Source organism: Rhizopus microsporus, assembly GCF_002708625.1.
Source record: "Rhizopus microsporus ATCC 52813 unplaced genomic scaffold scaffold_22, whole genome shotgun sequence".
Taxonomy (NCBI): Eukaryota; Fungi; Mucoromycota; class Mucoromycetes; order Mucorales; family Rhizopodaceae; genus Rhizopus; species Rhizopus microsporus.
Window position 1 is genome coordinate 71233 of NW_019671937.1, and position 21045 is coordinate 92277.

Sequence of the window (21045 nt, forward strand, 5' to 3'; positions counted from 1 at the left end):
AAAAAAAAGGAAAAAAAAAAGAAAGGAATGGAAAATATGTGTGTGTGCGTGCGTGATCTTGTTCTCTTTTTCTTTTGCGTGTGTGTGAATATGTTTACACACGCAAAAAGAATGTATACACATTTTTATTTTACTTTTACATTAGCTTGTTGAGCAGTGGATGGCTGAGCTGCTTCTCTTCTGGCTGCGTCTTGTAAGAGAGCTGTATCAACTGCTTGAGCAGGAAGTTGGACATATCGAACGACGGATCCTCTGATAAAACAGTTCTTGACACAAGCCTGTATATAATGCTTAGAATTAGAAATAAGGAATTGTAATAACGTTACCATGTGTGGATATCTTTCTTCATCGACGACATGAATATTGTCCAGCTTGATATTTAAAAACTGATCTACTGATTTTAACGTGCCAGTGATGGCCAAATCGTTCTTTAATTCTACAGTTACTTTTTGGTCAACCAGTGTTTTAAAAAAGGAATAAAACAACTATTATAAAGCGTGGTAAGCTATTGTCATTAGGATGTGTTCATTTATATACCATTTCTTATTTATGAAAAAGAGAAAAAAGAGACGACAGAAAGAGACAAGCAATAGTCACACCTTTTCTCTCTTTAAAAAAAATCAGGATCATACAATTATTTTTTAGTAAAACAGAGACAAGCAGCTACTTTTTTATGCCCATCACTATTGATTGACAAGTAGACATGAATAAAGCGTTATGTAAACATAAAGACACAATCCATCACAGTCTTTATGCTTCATCCTCCTTCACCGCTCCTCTCCTCATTTTCGCCATGCGCCTATCTCCCCTATTTATACATGATCATTCTGAGAGACAGGAGAAAAAAAAAAAGAAGAAGAAGAAAGATCGAGAAGAGAGCTTAGATGTGATATTGACACGTCAACAAGAGAGAGAAAGAGAGAGATAAATATATTTCAAAAAGCGATATTCGCACTTTTAAAAAATGCTCAGGTCACTCTCTTTTACGGAATGTAACTGGAAAATTTGCAAGAAATGTCCCTCTTTATAAAAGGTGATTGTATGATTTATCCATCCTTTCTCTCTCTCGGCGACATTTAAATATCGCCGACAAAAAGAGAGAGGAGTCAAGACATGTTTATCATAAAATGGGAAATTAAATCAATGTCTTCCCCTTTTTGCCTTCAAAAAAAAATAACTGAAGGGGCAGTTTAAACAGGATGTAACAAGCCAAGTATAGAAAGTATTACTAAATTAATATAAAACTGTTTGAATGGTTGTAGCAAAAAGATATAGACTAGATTCTTTGTCTAAAAATGTATAAACTCTCGGAACCGCAATTGGTCTTTTGTACACTGATAAATTCCCCTAAAGTATAAATGTGTAAGTGTGTGTGCGTGTGTATGTGCGTTTGCTGAATATAAAAAGTTTATCCTCCCCCCTCTCCCTCCTTTTTCTTTCTTTCTTTCTTTCTCTCTTTTTTTTTTTAAAAAAAAAAAAAATAGAGATAGAATGAATTATACAAACGATTATGAAAATATACCAGAGAATGCTACCTTGTCTACTAGTTCAAATGACTATCATCCTTACCAGTTATTCACAGACAACACCAGATCAGAATTTACTCCCATGATATTCCATACAGCTCCAATGAATGAAACAAATAACGATATGGAATTGATGCAACATGTTCATGATTATAATCTGGATATCGTACCTCCTCCCTTTCCTTCTTCTCCTTGTAAGGATACTCAATCTCAACGTGGTATTGCTGGATTCGTATCAAAACTATACCAGTAAGAGAGAGCTCTTTATTTTTTTTATTAAGGAGACTCATATTTGATTATCCTATATAGATGTCTTCAAGCACCAGAAAGTGACCAAAAATATGCTCGATGGTGTAAACATCAAGGAAGAGACATGTTTATTATTGAGTGCATTCCAGGTAATAATATATATATATATACACGATGCTATACGTATTTACTTAAAACATTTTGTAGAGTTTACCGAGACCGTACTACCACGTCTTTTTAAACACTGTAAATTTCCTTCATTTGTACGCCAATTAAATGTAAAGTGTCATATACATTAAAGGAACTTGTTAAACTAACCTTTCCAATCTCAGATCTATGGTTTCCAAAGAGATACCGACGCAAGAAAATCAAAAGACAGCAAAGACAGGGAATCATGTCGGTGGTATCATCCCTACTTTCGACCCGGTCGTCGTGATCTGTTTCATCTGATTCGAAGAAAAGCGACTCGATATACAAGAAGAAAGCGAGCCAAGCAAGAAGAAGATCCCGAGACCATCTTGAATATCGAAGGAGATGACGAGTCAGCGTTTGAGGAGGACGCACAGACAGTCAAGAGCAATAACAACAATAACCGCCGCTCATCTTCTTCGGCCTCGTCCGTGCGTCTGCCAGAGTATTACCCTCCTCCGTCCCAGCTGCAACTGACTTATGAGCCTCCGGCTGCAAATACATCAAGCGCCTTGATGCATATACCTCTCATGGAACAACCTATAGAACAACAAGAGCCAGCGACAGAGGCGGTCGACGACAAGGAAGCAGACATACATAGTCATCCTGATGAACCCAACATAGAATCAATCACCAAACAAGAGCTTCGATTACAGCTCTATCACGTCAAACGACAGTGCCAGCAAATGCACGGTTATTATGATGAGCAACTGAACGCCGCTCGATTAAAAATACAAGAGCAGCAATTGCGTATACAGCAGCTCGAGAGCGCTCTCAGTATCACAGAGCAACACGCAGTGAAACCGAACATTGTTCAACGCCCTTCAGGTGGTTACATAAATACAATGTGTACAACTTCTCTTCAACCCAATTGCTATACCCAGCCACCTCCATCAATGTACGAACTCCCAAAGTTATCTCAACCATTTTATTTTCATAGCAACAACCATCATTCAGACACCAATACCAACTCTTGCTTAATGAAGCCCTCTTATGTCAAAGTCAAAAAAGAATGAAAAAACTCGTCAATGGACCATGACAGAATCTGCTGCATGACAGTCAAGGCTTTTAAAAAAAGAACCAAAAAAAAAAAATTATTTTGTAGATTTTATGTACCTTACGCACCACACACATATTTCATATTTTTCACGCATCTATAATTCTGTCTTACGCCCGCTCTCCTTTTTACTATAAAAAACGCAATAATACAATGTACACATAATACTCCTGTCATTTTACTTTATAAGGTTGCCTAAGACTAGGTTTCTCTATAATAAAGAGGGAATATGCAAAATTTCTATTGTCGTACTTTTTTATGGTATACTTTGGCCTAGGGCATATTACTAAACTTACAAAAAAAAGGGAAAGTGTCACACAGCATGGTAATAGCTTATCTACTTGAAACTCCTTCTTATGCATCTTGTTCTCTCCCTCTCTTTCTTTCTTTCTAATACAACCCTGGGGTCACATAGACACACAAGAGGAGGAAACATCATGGCCAAATGTCGCTCTTTTAATAACTATAAATAAATGACAAAGCAAGTGAAAAAATAAATAAATCAGCGTCACACACACAATCCAGAAATCCCTTGCCTGCATTCCAAAAATAGATTGTACATGTTTTATCCTCCCTCGATCTACTGTTTAGATCTCAACAGATTCAAACACACACACTGGTTTCGGCGGACATTGATCATTATCAAAAAATATAGATGGTTAAATGCAAAGAGGGAACATAGTTTCAATAAGTGATAGATCGTTTACCTGTCATTCATGTGTGTGTGTCGTGCCATGACGGCATAATGAGTGAGTAGAGATGACGTACAAATATATATATGTATGTATACGCGTATTTCTGAATAAAGACAGGTAAGAAATCATAAGCAACATGCTCATATCTAACCACAAAGACCTACAACCGTGCCTGACTCTACTCTTTTACATGTTTTCCAAGTAGATTATGTTTTGGACAAGCGATGATTGGTCGGGAAAAAGGAGTACGATTATCGCGATAAAATATGTTCTCTTTTTAGAATAAGCCGTGCTGCTATGAGAGACAGGCACCAATAACTGCAAAATAAAAAATCTCCGCCATGGTCATCCCTTGTGATAAAGCTGGTTTATTTATTTGTAGATCTCATTGTTTAACGGCCACTGACCGGAGAATTTCTTTTTATTCGAATCGACGAGGGTGGGCGAGATCTTTGAACACGACCAGCATAAACAGAGCGTTGTTGATGTGTAGGAAGGTCGAGAGTATGGATAAATTGAACGACTCTTTCAAGTAGCCAATCATTGTAAATGCGCTTACTCCCCTTGTATCGTACTACAGTAAAAATCAGTCTGTGGTTCAAGGTTAACACAAGAGACATTTACCTTGTTCATTACAAAGAGAGAGCTTTAAAATGGAGTTCAATTTGACAGGCGTGGTATTGGATGTTGTTGTAGTAGTCATGTTGGATAATTGTAAAGAAAAAAAAAGGGAGGGATGCGTATTCTCTCTTTTCTTTGTATAGTCTTTTTCTCATAATCCTCCTCTCATCTTTTTTTTTGTTTGGTTGATTCAAAAATTAAACGCTGCTTCTCTTGCCGTGTAATTATTTAGCCATAGTATCTTTTCTCATGTTCTTAGAAATTTCAGTTTCTTTATTTATCACTTGTAACCCCACATCAACACACAGACACATATGGTTCTGGGCCATAATTCGATAAACTTTGTGATTTTTTTTTTTACATAATGAAGCCCTGTTCGTCCTGGGATCACAGACAATATTACATTTCCCCGTTGTTGTATTCCTTATTGGGACACCTAGTTCAAAAGAGAGAGGAGAATGATGATAATATCTTTGAATTACACTATTTCCAGAAAGTAATACTTTCCAAGATGTCATATTTTGTATTATAAATGTTTGAATGATGCAATATTAATTTAGAAAAAAAAAAAACTGTATTTTGATGGATACCTTTTTTTTCCCCAAAGGACCCACATACACACATTGTAGTTTGCAAATCGTGGCACCGTTTTGAGAATGAGAAAAAAAATTGTATGCTGTATTCATTAAATCGTCCCAAAGCGTCTACTGAACATCAACTGTATTATGATCCATTTGAACAGGTTTTATACTTGATGTTGATTAAAGTTCGTGTAGTCCACATATATGTGTGTTGATTCCAGCCTGTTACATGGAGCTTGTTTGACAGTATTGGCTACTGTGGTTGGCTTGATAGATCGTACTTGGAAGTTATAATTGTAATCGTCTTGTTTCTTTTATAAAAGTAAACGGCACGTATATACACGGTACACTAATTAATAGGATAAGATGCCCTCCCCCAAGGCCTTAGTAATTTTGGTCTGCAGCAAGGTGGCAATGTATAATAACTACTTTTTGATGAGAGGCTTATTAATGTTGAGAAGGGTTGCTGTTACCATGCATTCTGTCAAGAAAGCCTCTATTGTACTTGTTTCGGCATGTTGACTACTACTCTGCGCTTTCAAGCAAAGGCCATGAAGAGGAAGGGTATTTCCAATCGCTTGTTGATATGGAACACATTTTCTTCATAGTCTGTAACAGAAAAATTTGCTCATCTTGTTACGTTTTATGGTGAGGATGGAGTCTTAGACCTTCAAAAAGCAGACATTTCAAAGCGATTTAACAAATATTTAGGCCAAATAGATGGAGCCGCGCTTTTTATTTGTAGATTTATAGTAACAAGTTATGAAGTATATTACAAATAGTTTTCCAAAGTCTTCTTCAGCAGTTTTTTTCTTGGCCTCCCAAGATTCTTCTTGCGTAGCAGTAGCATTGATGACTTTATTCTCTAAGGATTGCTGATACTTGTTTTGCCATTTATTTTCTCTCAGGATCTTCTTGATTAGCGCTGTTGTAGATAAGAACTCTATACTTTCAATGACATTTGCGATTTTCTCGTTTTCAGCCTCTGAGGATAGTGTAAATTGAACCAAGTTTTTTCAAATCAGCGGTTTTACCAGTAGAAAGAAAACCAAGAACAAGTAACTGCTTTATTGTCCCTTCGTATTTCCATTCGAGAACTTTTGCATTTGTCAAATAATTTTGAAAGCTTGAGCTTGACTATTCGCTTTAACGAGAGTCTCGCCATCAGCAGCTTTGCGAACTCAGAAAGATGCTTTGCAGAGATTGGAAAGCTAAATACTCTTTTCTTATAAGCAAAAATTTCATCAAAAGACAGTAGACGAGACCCATATATAGTAAACTTGGTGCCGTGCCATTGACAGGATCTGGCTTCTAACTATTCCATGAGGATATTGCTTTTTACTTGCTCTGACCAAAGATACAACGCATGCTTCTTCAATAATTCTCCTTTTTTGATATCAACTTTCACATCTTTCAAAGATGACTTTTCCTCTACTGCTACGACATCATTATCTGTGTTAAGGTTGCGAAGTATAAAATCAAATGTTTGCAATTTAACGTCTTTTCTGGTTTCCTTCAAAACTTTCATAGCCTGACTCACACATTCAGAACGCTTGATTTCGAGTTCGTCGTCGTCCAAGAAATTCTTGTTCCACACATTTGAATGTACATACATACGATGCCAGACTTCACCATGTCTTTTATTATGCAAAGAGTTGATGTACACTACGCGCGCGAGGAAATCCACGAGAGGGTTAGTGTTACAAACGCTACCTGTGGTGTCGTCAACAAACCTTTTGAATGTGCAGCATCAAGCTGAACTTGCTCAGAAACAGACATATTGCCATGTTCCTTGGTATAGAATATGAAAAAGAAAGAGATAAAATGTGGTTATTGCTGTATTTTAATATTTTTATGCTGTCGGTTTGATCAACAAAGAACCAAAGTCATTCAAGAGTAATTTTATATCAAAGGATATTCCACTGGAAAGTCTTAGGTTAGTTAGAGACTTTGGTAGCGTGAAGCTGTAAAGTGACAGCATAAGTAGCGCCCCAAGGAAGCGCCCGTAGCATTAGCCTATTTTCTGGTGCATTTTCTGGTGTATGTAGTATTCACCTTATTCTATTGAGGATTAATGAAGGAACCGTTTATTTTATAAAACATCGTAGCATATGTCTGACTATTTGAAATAACAATACATAGTCTTTAAGAGCTATGGATTGCTATCTACTTGAATGCAGCTCTCCAAGGTTTTTTTTTTTTGAAATATTAAAGACTCCACAACCGTAAATATGATTTCCTTGAATATATTTTGCTGCGTAATTTATCCCCCATTGTCAATCACGTACATCCTTCATCACGTACACACTTTAAATCCCCATTCTACTGCTATTCTTTTGTTTCTTTAAGCTATTTATCATCTTACAGGATTCCTTATAGTGTCTTTTTGACTCTTAGCTCTGTACTGTTTCGAAACTTGAGCAGGTCTTTTCTTTGATTTAAAAAAAAAAAACTACTACAATAAAGCTTAACTTCAGACCGTTTACAAAACCTACATTGTAAAACTTGCCACAGAAGGAAATGAGCAATACACTGCCAAGAACAATAAAACGCCTGATTCGCAATTTATTTCCTTGTATACAAAGTAAACTTCATCATGCCATCCCGCTCTATTTCCTTGTCTTTTTGTGACAGTTACACGGTAATAATCATTTGTGTCAAGACAACATTCATTAACACAAACATTTCTGTTGACAGAAATCGTTACTTGGCCTAACCTCACCAATTGAGGAAATCCGAGTTGGACATTGTGTTACCTTATTTATCCACGGCTAAAGGGGAAAGAGTCCGTTTGCACACATTTACAAACACCGGTTTGTAACATGAACAGGGCTTAGGTCGTCAGACATATCATGTAATAATAATTACGTTATGTATTTATAAATACTCTCTCAGTCAGCTTGGTCAGAGACCAGTCTTTTTACACAAGCGTCTCGAATGGGTGATAATGACGCACAACTTGTCTTATTTGCTAGAGTGATTGATCTATTTCAGTATTGGTGTTTGAATTTTCTCATTTAGAAAAAATGGCTACTCTCACTGCTTTACGCTTCAATAGAAAAAAAAAAGTACTATTAGGTGAATATGCCTCTAGGCTCATGTATTTCAATGAGGGGACTGAAATAGATGGTGCTTCTTTGCTTATTTCATTGTAAAATTAACTCTATACCTACTTCATTACTGCATTTTTGTTAAAGCTGGTAGAGATATGCATATTTGTATATAAGTAATTAAATAGATGCAAGAAAGCAGATGCGACAACTGCTTTAAGAAAAGGTCACCCTTTAGCGTTGATACTGAAGCACATATAGAAAGAAAACGTCTGACCTTTGTTAGGAGTTTGCTTAGATAAGTGAACCAATATCGCATTACGTTGTCTAAATATTAGTTTTTTTTTTTTTTTAAGAATGTTAAAAACGATCAAACGATAGGAAACAAGTGTATAACATAGAGGGTAGAAAAAGGGACCACATTGACAAGGGAGCATTGTATACTGTAGCAACAAACTTCAGAGGCCATGTTTTGAGTAGCTGCCTCTGTGAAAGGGAGGCATTCGAGAATGGTCATTGAGAATAGCACATACAGTATGTGTAACTTGTTCTAGTATGTCAAAACTGAGACAGTATTATCCGAATTTACTCATCTCTACTTGTATATAAAGAGCCAATATTTGCAAGTATATTTTGGATAGCAAAAAGATAGTACTCCTCGTTATTCAAAAGGGAAAAAAAAAGTGGAAGTAGAATTCTTTGGATACACCCATTTTTATTTAAGGTAAATACGTTATCAAATTCTAATTAACTCTGTATGTTATGTACACATCATTATCCAAAATGACTAAAGTCCATTTTAAGCGCAATCGTTGGTTGCTTATGATCTTCATTCATTGCTCTACGCTGTTGCTCTTCTTTTATTTGCTGCTGTTGTTCTTGTTGCTGCTTTTGTTTTTCTAATATACTGTATCGCATAGCCGATTCAAGTTTGGTGCGAATATGATGAGGTAGATTTAATACGGTCTCACGGAATACTGCAGGCATATTGGTAGCAATCGAGAGTAGATGCGTCAATGATGCATCATGAGCCTTGGATTCGGTTCCATTGTATGGAGGATCATCCAGTAAGATGGTTAGTGTGGGTAAAATAATGCAAAGAACAGAATATTCTGTCAATAGATGAGGGGAGTTAGCATCTTTTTTCCCAAAATAGGGTGTCCTTTCTTACGTTGTTCTTCTTGAACACTGTTCAGAAGTGTCAGCAAAGTCTTGATATTTTCATTTAGCGCAGGAAGCGTGTCATCGGTATGTTTGGCTGCTACAATGCGAGTGATAGTAAAAGATAATAAAGAGCTAGCCATGACCTGTCCTAGAGTAGCCAGTGACAGGATATTCCTCTTTTCAGGAAGCGAGATAAAGTTACGGACACACTGATGAGCTGTTGCAGATAGCTGTTATATATAAGTAAAATGAGTTAAAAATGATTAAACATTGTATCTACCTCGGCATTGTTAGACGGTAAGCACATTTTAAGCACTTTGATAAGCTGAGCTCTTGATTCTGTCGAATGTAAAGTGGCTTGAGGACAACCTGTCATCACCAGTACTGTAGCTAATAACCTATTCTTTTGTGAAGCAGTTGTCAGTTCTTCCTTTTCATATTGTAGCCTATAAGCAAATCAGTTTGTGTACTCTTTATAAAGACAATGGACATACGAAGAAAAGTCTCCCAAGAGCGTATACGTTGTTGCTGTAATAATCTTTGATAAATATACAACATCTGTGGGCGACAGGTCTGATTCAAAGTTGAAAACGGCAGTCTTTAATGACACGAGCGCACGGGGCGCTAGGGTCTGTATGAATCTCTCGTTTGTAAAGATATCCGAGAACACCCGTAGACAGACAGCCAGGAGATCAACCTTGTATTGCCTAGGCGTGATTCCTACCAACTGAGCAAATGAATCAAGCGAAAAGCTAAGCAGTATAGCTAAGTTATCCGAAGCGTCAGAGGGCGGCAATGACGTTCGCTTGGTTGATAGCCCAGGAACATATTGAAGAAAGACGTTGATGAGGACTCTCAAAATATAATACATCTTTGATGTGATTGGAAACGCATTGGATTCAGAAGAAACATTCTCCAGGTCATCGCACAGATACGAGGCACCATAATTCTGAACTAGCCGCTGAACGGTTTCAACAATGATCATTTGAATCTTGTAGCTCTCTGTTCGAATGAGACGATCAAATACATTCATCAGCTCCAAAAAGACTGCTTTTGGCACAAACTGATTACCCGCAAGAGAAGGCTGAATGAAGGTACGGAGGGCACGCAGACAGGTAGGAATGGTTGTCGAATCGGTTTTGCTGCTGCTGGACGCGCGTGACAAACTCTCGATACAGAGCCCAAACAGAATATAAAACAGATTAGACGCCTGTCCATCCGCTTTTGAGTCAGGATTATTTGCTATCGCTTCAAGCATGGCCGGTGTTTGCGTTTCAACTAGGGTTGCCACTGCTTCCATAATCTTGAGCCATGAGCGACGGTAATACGGTAGCACGACGTCTTTTGTAGCAGCTGAATACATTGAATCAATGCTGCTATTCGATGCCGTTTGAATACGTTCACTACGATTTGACAGCGCGACAATATCTGATTCTAAACGGATGCGCGCATAATCCTGTAGGGAACGGAGCCACATGGACGACAGGACGCTCAAGTTGGGCTGCAGTATCTGCTTGAGATAACCTTGTTTTTGGCTTGCGACTTGAAGTTCGGCCCAAGCATTCAAGACGGCCAATTTGACCATAACCGAAGCATGAGAACTCAAGTCTTTGACCTCTCCTACGCCTGTTAATTTTGTTTCTCCTTTACAGCGATCCAGCGCAGATGTCAAGAGCTTTAGCACACGACCCAGTTGATACAGGTCCTTGACAATACCACTACCTACATAGATAGCACATACTTTTACTGCAGCTGCAACGATTTCTGAAGATGAGTCAACACCAAAGGCAGGTGTCAGTGCAGCGCCAATTTGTGCAGAGTACTGTTCAAGGAGCAACATATCTTCCAGATCAGCATCGGCAGTCGTAGCAAATTTTTCAATCACGAGTCGTAACAGATGAATGCCTGCTAGTCTGAGCTCATTGACATGAGCAGTTGCAGCTGTAAACGAAAGTCGAATGAGATCAGGCACACGAAAGACGAGGTAGTCGCCTAGCCCTGCCTGCTGTCGACGACGACGTGCCAATATGAGATCAAAGTGTTCGCGAATACCGCTTGCAGCCACGAGCTCGATTGTCTGCTGAAGACATTCAAGTGCAAAGAGTTGTGTGCGCCAACGAGGAGGGATCTCGACATTGACAGAGAGTTTGGCCGTCAAGCCAGACGCATCCGCTACAGTGGTAGTGATATCTGCGTTATCCTCATCCACAAATCCATCTGCATCGTCATCCCCAAATTCGTCGTCGTCATCTTCTTCATCATCAAATGACTTTTTACCTGCATCATTGTCCAGTGTGTCCGACTTTGTTGACGTAGGAACTGTGGTACCTGTCACGATACGCTTTGTGATGTTTACCCAGATCGAAGGTTCGGCTACTGCCGTTTCCTGTAGCCAGTTGCGGATAACGTTTTTGACATCAGAAAGCTGTGGATCGGTGTCAAGCATCTTGAACAACTCGCTATCAAGGCCAGGCTGTGCTGCTTTAAACACAAGCTCTGAATCACGTTGTACTAATTGATACAGACAGGTGACTGCTGCGCGTTTCAGTGGTAAATGAAGGCTCGTGATTTGATGCTGGAGGTAGGGAACAAGATCATAAACGTTTAGATACTTGGGCGCAAACATCAAGAAATGTTGAATACATCGAATCGCTTCTACATTGACTCTTTCATCAGGTTCCAACTTGAGTTCTTCGACCATATTCAAGCAAAGCTCTCTCACCTTGGGCGAAGCCTGCAGTTCTGGACCAAGGGTGCCAATGAGCTCGTAAATGATACGTCCAAACTCTTGATATGCCGTAAATCCAACAGACATGCCGGCGTTACTGACCGCAATCGACCCACTTCCAGGCTCGTGTGTCTCACTAAGATATAACTTGGCTACCATGCTGAGTGTACTATTGACATAACTCGAAAACATCAAACCGGCCGCACTGACCGTCATAGCCATTGCTTCAAGCGCCCAAGCATGGACCACCGGATGCGGGTCACTGCTTAGCGACAACAGAATACCAACGATCGTCTTCAGATGTGTTGCAGCAGCCATACCGCCGACATGACTATAAATGTATCCAATCGCCAATGCACATCCTGCTCGAACATCCGGATCTCGGTTACTGACGACAAGGTCTACTAGAATCTGCATCTGTGAGGCAACAAACGTGCCACCCACAATGTTTGTCAGACGACCAATCGCTTCACATGCAACATTTCTTAAATAAGGGTCAGGATGAGTGACGACTTCCATCAGGATTTCCTGAAGCAGTTGTGTCGCTTTCGGGCTCAGCCCAATTACCTCCTTCTTCTTTCTCGATAAGACCGCCATATGCTTGAAAGCGCCAATTAAGGCAACGACGATATTGACCAAGAGGGCCGCACGACGAGGTGAGTTTCTTTCGAGTTTCGGGTCCTTCACGGCCTTGACCATCAGTTCAAACGTGGACTCTTGAATAGGCGTAGGCTGATTACAGAATAAGGTGGCAAACAGCTCAATACTCGCGTCTACGTACGAGGTCGATGGCGACACAGGCTGAGGGATATAGGATTTTTTTTTATTGCCGTCATGGTGTGTGTATGCATAAAATGGGTCGAGCTCAAGTGAACCTATCATCGGCCGCTCTAGCAACTCTTCAACACGTTCAAACCGGTCCTTTGTCATCCACTCTTTCCCACGGTTGATTTCTTCATAGGTGTCTTCAACAGCAGAGACAATCTCGACATGGTATCCTCGCATCTTGCTCGTCACACCACATCCATGCCCGTCTGCTATATTCCAAACACTCACAAACTGTCCAGGCACAGTAGCAGTGACTTGCTGTTGAGCACGTGAGGAGGCAGAGATTTTGTCCAGCTCGATGAACACTGTCAATGAGTGTCGCAGCAGACTGTTGAGTGATGACTCGTAAGTCGGCAGATGGGGTCGGAGCGTAATGAAGCATTGAAAGATGCGTCGGCGAAGACAGTAAGACTGGTCAATCAATCTTGTTTCGTAGGGCACACAGGGTGAAAGCGTAGTGACTGCAAACGTGACAGGTGCTGTGGCCAGGAATGCAAGCGTGTTGTTGAGTAATGCAGCGATACGTTTGGCGATATCAAGCGTGACGAGCGATTGACTGTTGTGCAATAAAAAGCTGTAGATCGAGCTGATCGCACATTCACGGGTATGGAACAGAAAGGACCACTCAGGTTCGGATCGAATCGAATTGACTTCTTTACCGCTTGGTTTCGGCAACGCGCTCTTCCAGAGCAGTAGCAGCTGCGGTAGATGGATCTTGACAAGGTTTGGCCCCAGACACATCACAGAACCAATCAAGGTCCACGCGACCTGTACTTGAACACTGGCAATCTTGGGGTCCTTGTGAACTTGTTTCACCAGTTGACTTGACAGTGACATGGCTCGCGCACTCAATTCGAATGATGTGTATATGGGATGAGCAGGAAAGACACTCAAGATGGCAGCAGCAGTGTACGCGTACGCAATCGTTCGTTGAAATGTCTTGGTCGTCGTTGCCGGGTTGGTCAAGTTACTCAAGTCTTTTTCCAATAAGTTCATCGTTTTGGGTAAAAGCTTTAGCAGATTAGAAGGACATGCGTTACAAAAGCATCGAATGCACCATACAGCAGCCATCTGAACCGCAAAACTGGGATGACTTAGCAAAACGAAGAGAGGTTCAACAATGACTTCCTAAAAAAAAACAAAAAACAAAAAAAGGGCTCAGTGTACATTCTCATTTCATGATGCTTTTCTTACTTGCACTGAGCTTGCTGCTCCTTCGAGTTCTGATACGAGCTGTGATATCAGGTTGGTCACACATAACAAAATCTGTTTACTTGGAGCCACCTGGTTCGCCATCAGAGGTGGCCACTTTTTGACCCAGCTATTTGTCAGTGTTTTAATCGCAAATGCCTGTCCATGTTCACTCAGGAGCTTCTTGTTGATCGTGTGATGAAGAAGAAAGTTCACCTGGGTTCGAAGGTACGCGCTATCAGACGCTGATAGTTCTTTATCCAATATTTCACACAAGATATGTTTGGTGATCGTATCGTAATTAGCCTCTACAAACTCCGTTCCAAGCAAAATAAACAAGGTTGCATAAGTCTCAATCAACCCTGTCCTGAGCTCACGTGAACTGTTGGGTCGGTTGTAGCACCCAGATATCTGAGAGAGCATGTCTTCAACTGACATCAGTGTCACGCTCTTGCTGCTGACCGCATCTTCTGCTTTGGTTGGCACTGTCTCTTCTCCTGTTGCCGCGTGTCGGATGTTTGGTTTGGCTGGATCAACTGTAGCTGGTCTTTGCGTAAATAATAAAATCGTTGCACATAATGACGAGACAGATCGGCGGACTGGAAAGGTCGAGTTTTCAAATGCCTTGAAGCAATGCTGTAAGAGAGATTCAATTTCAACTTGAGTAAATGATTGAGACGCGTGTTGAATAACAGATTGCAAGCACTAGTTTGCCATTGTTAGCATGACAAAGATAAAGATTATGGAGGGGACTTGCCTGTGCTGAAGCAGCTCGCATCACAAGGGCTTTATCAACCAATCCATGTCTTAGTTGTTTCATCAAATCTTTCAAGATGGATTCAGTTGCTGCTTTACCGGCACCTTTCAGCAATAAAGTAAAAGCAGCTATGGTTTCGAGCCGTAAAATGAGCGGATTCTACATACACATTATATCCTGAATCTTTCTCGTATCTCTCATTTTACTTACATTGCTATTCTTTATCACTTTTAAAAACAAGGTGGCTGTCTCGGCAAATAATGACAGAACCTACAATAAAAGGCAATGAATACAAAAATTCGAATATAAAAACAGTTATACCTTCGATCCAGTCGCTCCCATGATAGCTCCTGTTGTTGAAATAGCCGCACTAAGAAAAAGTATGTCAGCAGTAATAGGGCATAAACAAATCAATCGTTACATTTTTGTCTCCTTGTCAATATTTTTATTAGCAGCAATCAGACTATGAAGTGCTGTCACTGTATCAAATAGGGTCCGTGTGTCGCCTCGAGTGTACAAGATGATGTAGCATCGTCCGATGAGAAAGCGAATGGGTCTGCGTGGTCTGGCTGAAGCGAGTGAAATAAGTCGAAGCAAGCTTTTTTCAAGTACCGGCTGTGCCTTTTTCAGTGTTTCCTTTATAAGGGGAGGGGGACATTAGAATGTTTATGTGCAATTATCCATCTGTCCATACCACGTCTATTGTTTTACTCTCTCTTTCAACCTGCGCCAACCACTGCAGGACATAGAGTTCCTGTTTTTCTGTTGTTTCACTCGGCTGTATTTTCTGTTCATCTAAAAGAAAAATGTCTGGAATATCTTGTTGTGCTCTATTCGGCTGCTGTTGACCGGAAGACGGTGGCATTACTGTGTATGTGTATATACGAGAGAGAGAGAGAACAAGACCAAAAGAACAAAAGAAGTTTATTCATTCCCAGAATTTTTTATTTTTTATTTTAATACAATACAAGACTAGTCCAACCCATTTCGCGATCTTCCCATTCGACACCATGAAGCTGAATGACCATACCTGATTCTCTCTTACTGTCTGTCTTGAACAAATATTCTATCCAACACGGTGTTCTCGTTCGACCACCGCCTCCTTTTCTGTCAGGTTCACCTAACAAAGCAACGATCTCATGGCCTTGCATGTCTCTTTTGAGACCACATGGTAAGTCTTGTGGCCGTGTAAAAGGTTGAAAGCCGTCATGGGTCTGCGCGTTATAGATATCAATAGAGTCTAAAATGAGTGAATTATCGCTACTTTTGATAAAGCCAAGCGAGATGCCTTCCGACTTGTATGCATGGTACGTGTACTGCTGGACGGTTGAGATCGTAGAAGCTGAATCGGTGCCGAGATAAGATTGAATGTCAATAGACTCAGGCGATAAGCCGAGATAGGCATAGAGAGGGTTCAGTTTAGGTGCATCAACGGTCATTTGGGTATTTTAAAGGAAAAAATTAATTGCACTCAGCCCAAATTTGTGCGTTTCCCTTCGGTCATTAAAAAGCTGCAGTTCTCTGAATTTCATATTGTCATGGATAACACTCCTGCTCCATAATCATATAAAAAGACAGCACCTGTCCTTACTCTCCAGGATGTAAACGCATTAAACTTTTGGGATTGCTTTGAAGAGCAAGTCTCATAGAATATATACAGGCCAAGACTAGCACACAAGTTTATTTTTTTAAAAAAAAAAAGACGTGTGTCAAAATGAGTTGCTTGTTAATACTTTGCATTACAGCATTGATATTATCAGAGTCTTTCAAAAAAAAAAAAAAAAAAAAAAAGGCAAGCTTACTATTATCTCGTGCTTATTTGCAGTAATGCTATACGTGCAAATGCGCAAACTTAGCTAAACATCTTTGTAGCTTCATTTATAATGTGATTGTTTGTTTGATACTAGTACACTAACTATGATTAATATGACTACTTCCTTAACATTGTTTGCTTGACTACGCAGCTAGCTAATAACAGTGGTACAGTTACATTCCTAATTAGCTAACACATGACAGGGGCAGATATTCGCCTTGACCATTTCTTAAATCACAAAATGTAAGCTATACTTCTTTATGACGTCTATTATAAATAGGTATGGACTGGTTTGTTGGTGTTGATGAGGAAAATAGTCTGTTACTGTGATAGTTCTTTTGATAGCTTTGACTTTGGGATGCATTTTCTTTATGCTATTTATATTATATATACATCATGCTATGATGGTAGGAGCACTTTATTTGAGATATAAAGTATTGATAAAGGGCTAGAACACTGAGAAAAACCTTTCTTTGTTAGATTCTAAAATAATAAATCAAACGTACGTTTTAAGTATGAAGATTGACTTGTACGTACTACACTCTATGAGTACAAAAGGACATTGGTGAGCTTGTCAAGCTAAAAAAGCCATTATTTCAAAGTTTCATTTGAATGCTCTCTTACTCTCACTAGCCTCCTTTCCGAAACGATAGTATTCGTTCTATTGACTCAAATAATGCCAGGTGTAGGTATAGCATACTGTACAAAAAGAAGCGCTTGGTATTAATCTACTGTGAATGGCCACGGGCCTTGATGGATACGCTCATTCTTACTATATGATTGAGTTACAAATACGCCAATAAACATTGCTTTATCTCCAGCAACGTATGATGTTGGTATCTCTACTAAACTTTAACTGAATGCTGTTATATTTCAAAGTAACAGAGTCAGGGGGCAAAGGTGCGCTCAAAACATATGTATGTTGGCCTTACAATGAGTTTATATCACATATAGCATCGTAGGAGAGCACTTTTTGTTTTAATAAGCACTATGTCTTTCTTTTGCTAGTGCTTTTGTCCAACTCCTGCAAAAGAGGCATGCAGACAAAGCTTAATGACAATCACTTTGTTGATGTCATCTAATGCTGCACTATTTAAAGATCCTCCTTTGGCTTTATAAAGTTATTTTGTTCGAAACTCATCAGTATAAACATTGTACTAAGCAACTCTTTGCTACTTTAGGAGATCTTTCACAGCAAGGAACAGTTATCTCTTTTTTAAGCCAAACTTATGAAAAAAAAAGCAATAATATCCCATCTAAAGTCCGACCGCCTTTTTTTTTTTTTTCAAAAGGTGCGTAAGAGGTAAAGGCAGAGACTGGGGCCACATGTTGATCGTGTGAGTTGAGGTAACAATCAAAAAAAAAAAAGATCGAGTAACCTTAAAAAAAAAAGAGAAACAGAGAGACGGAGAGAAAGAAAGTGAGAGAAAGAGAGAGGACAAAAATGTCAAACTTTCGGCTTTTTGACGGTTGTACCTTTTGTCATGGTGATAAAGTGCGTACTTGTCCTACAAGTAGATCTTTAGGTGAGTATCGGTTGTCATATACACACGTGTGCCCCAAAAATCGAGTGTAAGCATAATGAAATGCTATGTTCCCTTTTTAATAAAAGATCAAATCGTCCTATGCAACAAAGAGAACAATGCTTGGTCAGGATTCCCGAAGCGGGGGTAGGTTAGAGCTGAGCATTGTGGTTACACAAATACTGACCTTACATCCAAATGCTTACTATTGGAGAGGTTTCAAATAGTTAGTCAAAAGCTAATCAAAAGATGCATATAACAGGCATCACAAAGAATCGCCCGTCATCCTCCCTTCTTTCTTTTGACTGTCAATCACTTTTAATCAAGGAGACAAAGTCAACGAATATATCACTGGTGTATATATCACCTCCCACTGTGTCTCTTATTGTCTCTTATTCAGTATATCTCTCTCTCTCTGCGTGTGTGTGTGTGCGTGTATGTGTATTTGTGCGTGTGTGTGTATAGAATAAATAAATATAAAATTAATATCCAAAAAAACCATTACTTACCCATTTCTTTATTCTTTTATAGTCATTATTTCTTTACACATAACAAAATAAAAATACTGCTTCATCACCATTCACCATTTCAAAACCTTTGCTAATCTGATTCAGAATCTTCTTTGCTTCATTCAACCGAAATGACAAAGAGAACCAAACAGAACAACGAACAGGCCCCTCAACTTCAGCAAGGCTTTACTCCTGAAAGACAACAGGAACAAGCATTATTTGTAAATACATAATTTTTGTTTAAAAAAGCATTGAAACCAAATTCATTCAACGCACTAACTGGATACGTTTTTTATGAGCAGCTTGAGCCATTCTATGAACGTTTAATGGGAATAACCTTTAGTGAAAGCGCTGCAGCTATTGAACACTGTAGAGATTTATGCGCAGAATACGGATTTACTGTCAAACAGGAAGCGAGCACACATAGAGTAAATATCCAAATTGTATACACACACAACATCTCTCCTTATCTTACATGTCTCTAGAACATTTACGTCTACTGTTCTCGTGAAGGACTTCCTGATTCACTACGTAACCCCAAATCAAACCCACAACGAAAAAGACCTTCAAAACGATGTGATTGTCGATGGCGAGTTGTCCTCTTTGAAAATGAAGGGCGTTGGGAATTTAGAAAATCACTTAACCCAGAGGCGGGCAAACACAACCATGAACTGATGCATCCGGACGAAATTGAACGTAGCTGGCCAAAGGAAGTAACCGACTTGATTTGCGAGCTGGCTCGTCTACGTATGACCACTCAAGACATTCGGACACGCGTACAGGCTCAGTTCCCTCATATCCACTGGAACGAACGTCGGTTCTACAACCGTCTGTCAGAGGAGCGGCAAAAGATTAAGCAACGTGACACGACAGAACGAACACACGACCTGTGTCAGTTTTGGAGCAAGATATGTGCCTTAACAACAGGCAACGAGGAACTTACTCAGTTTGTCAAAGGTGAGCTGTCAACGTTGTATCAGATCTTGAGCGAAGCAGCACAAGTCGACGACAGTTCATTGCCACCACCCACCGTCTTTACGGATGAAACGACGCCAGAAGAAGAAAATAATTCACGTCGGATGTCAAAGCAAGCAGCAACAAGCATGCCTAAAGGGTACTTAGCAGTCGACGTGCCAAGGCAAACGTACTACATCAAGATACATAACCAACGGCTGATTCAAGAGGCACAGGTGCTACGAACCCAACGCCGGCGAACACTCTCGATGGATGCGCAGACGTACATGATGGAACCAGAGCGAAAGATGATCAAGAAAGGCAAGGGACGTGAAAGCTCCTTAATGACAACCCCAACGACGGATGATCGACTCCCTCCTGACCCCATCTACCCATATCACCCCTATCCGAATAGCAGAGCAAGCAGCACACCAAGCACGCCCACGGCAAATACAGTACCTGTACTCACTACACCTACTGCACAATCACAACGGCAACCTCATCAAAGACAAGCACAGATGTCATCGTTTGTGTACTATGATAGCGGTAGCATGTCTTTGGACTCGCCACTCTCTGGCTATGTCCATCCTCAATTCCAAAACACATACCACATGAACACTGCTCCCAGCCCGTCTTCTTTCAACCCAGATATGCAGTTCCCCTTTGATCCTTCCCATCCGTCGATCGTACGTGGCAACGAAACAAACAACCCAAACAACACGATACATCCTGTCCTGCAAACGAACGCGATGGTGAACAAGACGCCTTTACCTCAAACCCTAAGTTTGCAGCACCCGCCTTATCAACAACAACAACAGCAACAACAACAACAAACGCATTCCCAATCACAACAGCATCCACAAAGACAACAAACGCCCTCTCAACCGTCGCCTTCGCAACCGTCGCCATCACATCAGACAACAAATACTGATATCAGTAATGATACCACTCCACCCATGTACTCCATGAACCCTCTTTCAGGCGCTTCAGGAAAGCAGCCTTCGTCGTCTCAGATTCGCATGTATGATTCTGCGCAGGGAAGCATGATGGCCAGAACACTCGCTCCCGTAGAAGCACAGCAACAGTCGTATCATCATACTCTTTATATGCGACAGGCAAGTCATCATCCTGGTGCAAATGCCATCATGCCCATGTATAGCCAGCAACAACAACAACAACAACAATCACAGCAATCACAGCAACAGCCCCAGAGCAACTGAGGTTTACAAACAATATACACCAAAGCAATAAAAAAATCCACGCCCTCCCCCCTTAAAATAGAATATGTAATATCTTAATATTTCATTTTTTTTTAACAAAAAAAAATTAGAATCTTGTAGACAACACGTCCCTTTTCCCCTCCTTTTTTTTTTGTCTTTTATATGCTGTATATAACCAAAACGATGAATAATAAATCTATTTTTTTTAAAAAAAAATACACTTGTATACATGCTATGTTTTTCTTTTCTTTTTTTTTTTTACAAGAAATATTAATTTGTTTTGCTTTATCTTTTTTTAGTGCGTGTGCTTCTATAATTAATGAAATACAAAAAAGCTTATTTTGAAATTAATCCATTCATAAAAAAGCAATCTTGTTCCAGACACCATCC

General features: G+C 39.8%; 5 protein-coding genes across 5 annotated transcripts; 2 read left to right on the forward strand and 3 right to left on the reverse strand.

The window, feature by feature from the left end:
• Window positions 1–125: 125 nt before the first annotated feature.
• On the reverse strand, window positions 126–705 carry RHIMIDRAFT_241386 (U6 snRNA-associated Sm-like protein LSm2; the record flags this gene model as incomplete). The annotated part of the gene is made up of 3 exons (XM_023609577.1): window positions 126–278; window positions 327–485; window positions 685–705. The coding sequence occupies 3 exons, from the start codon at window positions 703–705 to the stop codon at window positions 126–128; spliced, it is 333 nt and encodes a 110-aa protein (XP_023462336.1).
• A 786-nt stretch (window positions 706–1491) lies between these two features.
• Window positions 1492–2980, forward strand: RHIMIDRAFT_241387 (uncharacterized protein; the record flags this gene model as incomplete). Its single annotated transcript, XM_023609578.1, has 4 exons — window positions 1492–1775; window positions 1836–1924; window positions 1983–2053; window positions 2108–2980. The coding sequence occupies 4 exons, from the start codon at window positions 1492–1494 to the stop codon at window positions 2978–2980; spliced, it is 1317 nt and encodes a 438-aa protein (XP_023462337.1).
• Window positions 2981–8676: 5696 nt separating this feature from the next.
• RHIMIDRAFT_71368 (ARM repeat-containing protein) lies at window positions 8677–15559 on the reverse strand. The gene is made up of 10 exons (XM_023615594.1): window positions 15331–15559; window positions 15058–15272; window positions 14958–15006; window positions 14847–14906; window positions 14637–14795; window positions 13883–14584; window positions 9627–13816; window positions 9413–9578; window positions 9140–9362; window positions 8677–9080 (listed from the first exon to the last, which is right to left on the reverse strand). The coding sequence occupies exons 1-10, from the start codon at window positions 15499–15501 to the stop codon at window positions 8743–8745; spliced, it is 6273 nt and encodes a 2090-aa protein (XP_023462338.1). The 5' UTR covers window positions 15502–15559; the 3' UTR covers window positions 8677–8742.
• Window positions 15560–15592: 33 nt separating this feature from the next.
• On the reverse strand, window positions 15593–16075 carry RHIMIDRAFT_247564 (uncharacterized protein; the record flags this gene model as incomplete). The annotated part of the gene is made up of 1 exon (XM_023610420.1): window positions 15593–16075. The coding sequence occupies one exon, from the start codon at window positions 16073–16075 to the stop codon at window positions 15593–15595; it is 483 nt and encodes a 160-aa protein (XP_023462339.1).
• A 2138-nt stretch (window positions 16076–18213) lies between these two features.
• On the forward strand, window positions 18214–20840 carry RHIMIDRAFT_294953 (uncharacterized protein). The gene is made up of 4 exons (XM_023614137.1): window positions 18214–18387; window positions 18482–18702; window positions 18784–18909; window positions 18967–20840. Exons 2-4 carry the CDS (start codon window positions 18613–18615, stop codon window positions 20653–20655), a joined length of 1905 nt encoding a protein of 634 aa, XP_023462340.1. The 5' UTR covers window positions 18214–18387; window positions 18482–18612; the 3' UTR covers window positions 20656–20840.
• The last annotated feature ends 205 nt before the right edge of the window (window positions 20841–21045 follow it).

Bases quoted from the DNA above. Each gene is read 5' to 3' on its own strand.
- RHIMIDRAFT_71368 (XM_023615594.1), bottom strand. From the start codon at position 15,501: ATGCCACCGTCTTCCGGTCAACAGCAGCCGAATAGAGCACAACAAGAT. The intron at 15,007-15,057 runs GTAACGATTGAT...ACTTTTTCTTAG, and splicing joins ATTGACAAGGAGACAAAAAT to TGCGGCTATTTCAACAACAG. The intron at 14,907-14,957 runs GTATAACTGTTT...CTTTTATTGTAG, and splicing joins TGGGAGCGACTGGATCGAAG to GTTCTGTCATTATTTGCCGA.
- RHIMIDRAFT_294953 (XM_023614137.1), top strand. From the start codon at position 18,613: ATGACAAAGAGAACCAAACAGAACAACGAACAGGCCCCTCAACTTCAG. The intron at 18,703-18,783 runs GTAAATACATAA...TTTTATGAGCAG, and splicing joins AACAGGAACAAGCATTATTT to CTTGAGCCATTCTATGAACG. The intron at 18,910-18,966 runs GTAAATATCCAA...ACATGTCTCTAG, and splicing joins AGGAAGCGAGCACACATAGA to AACATTTACGTCTACTGTTC.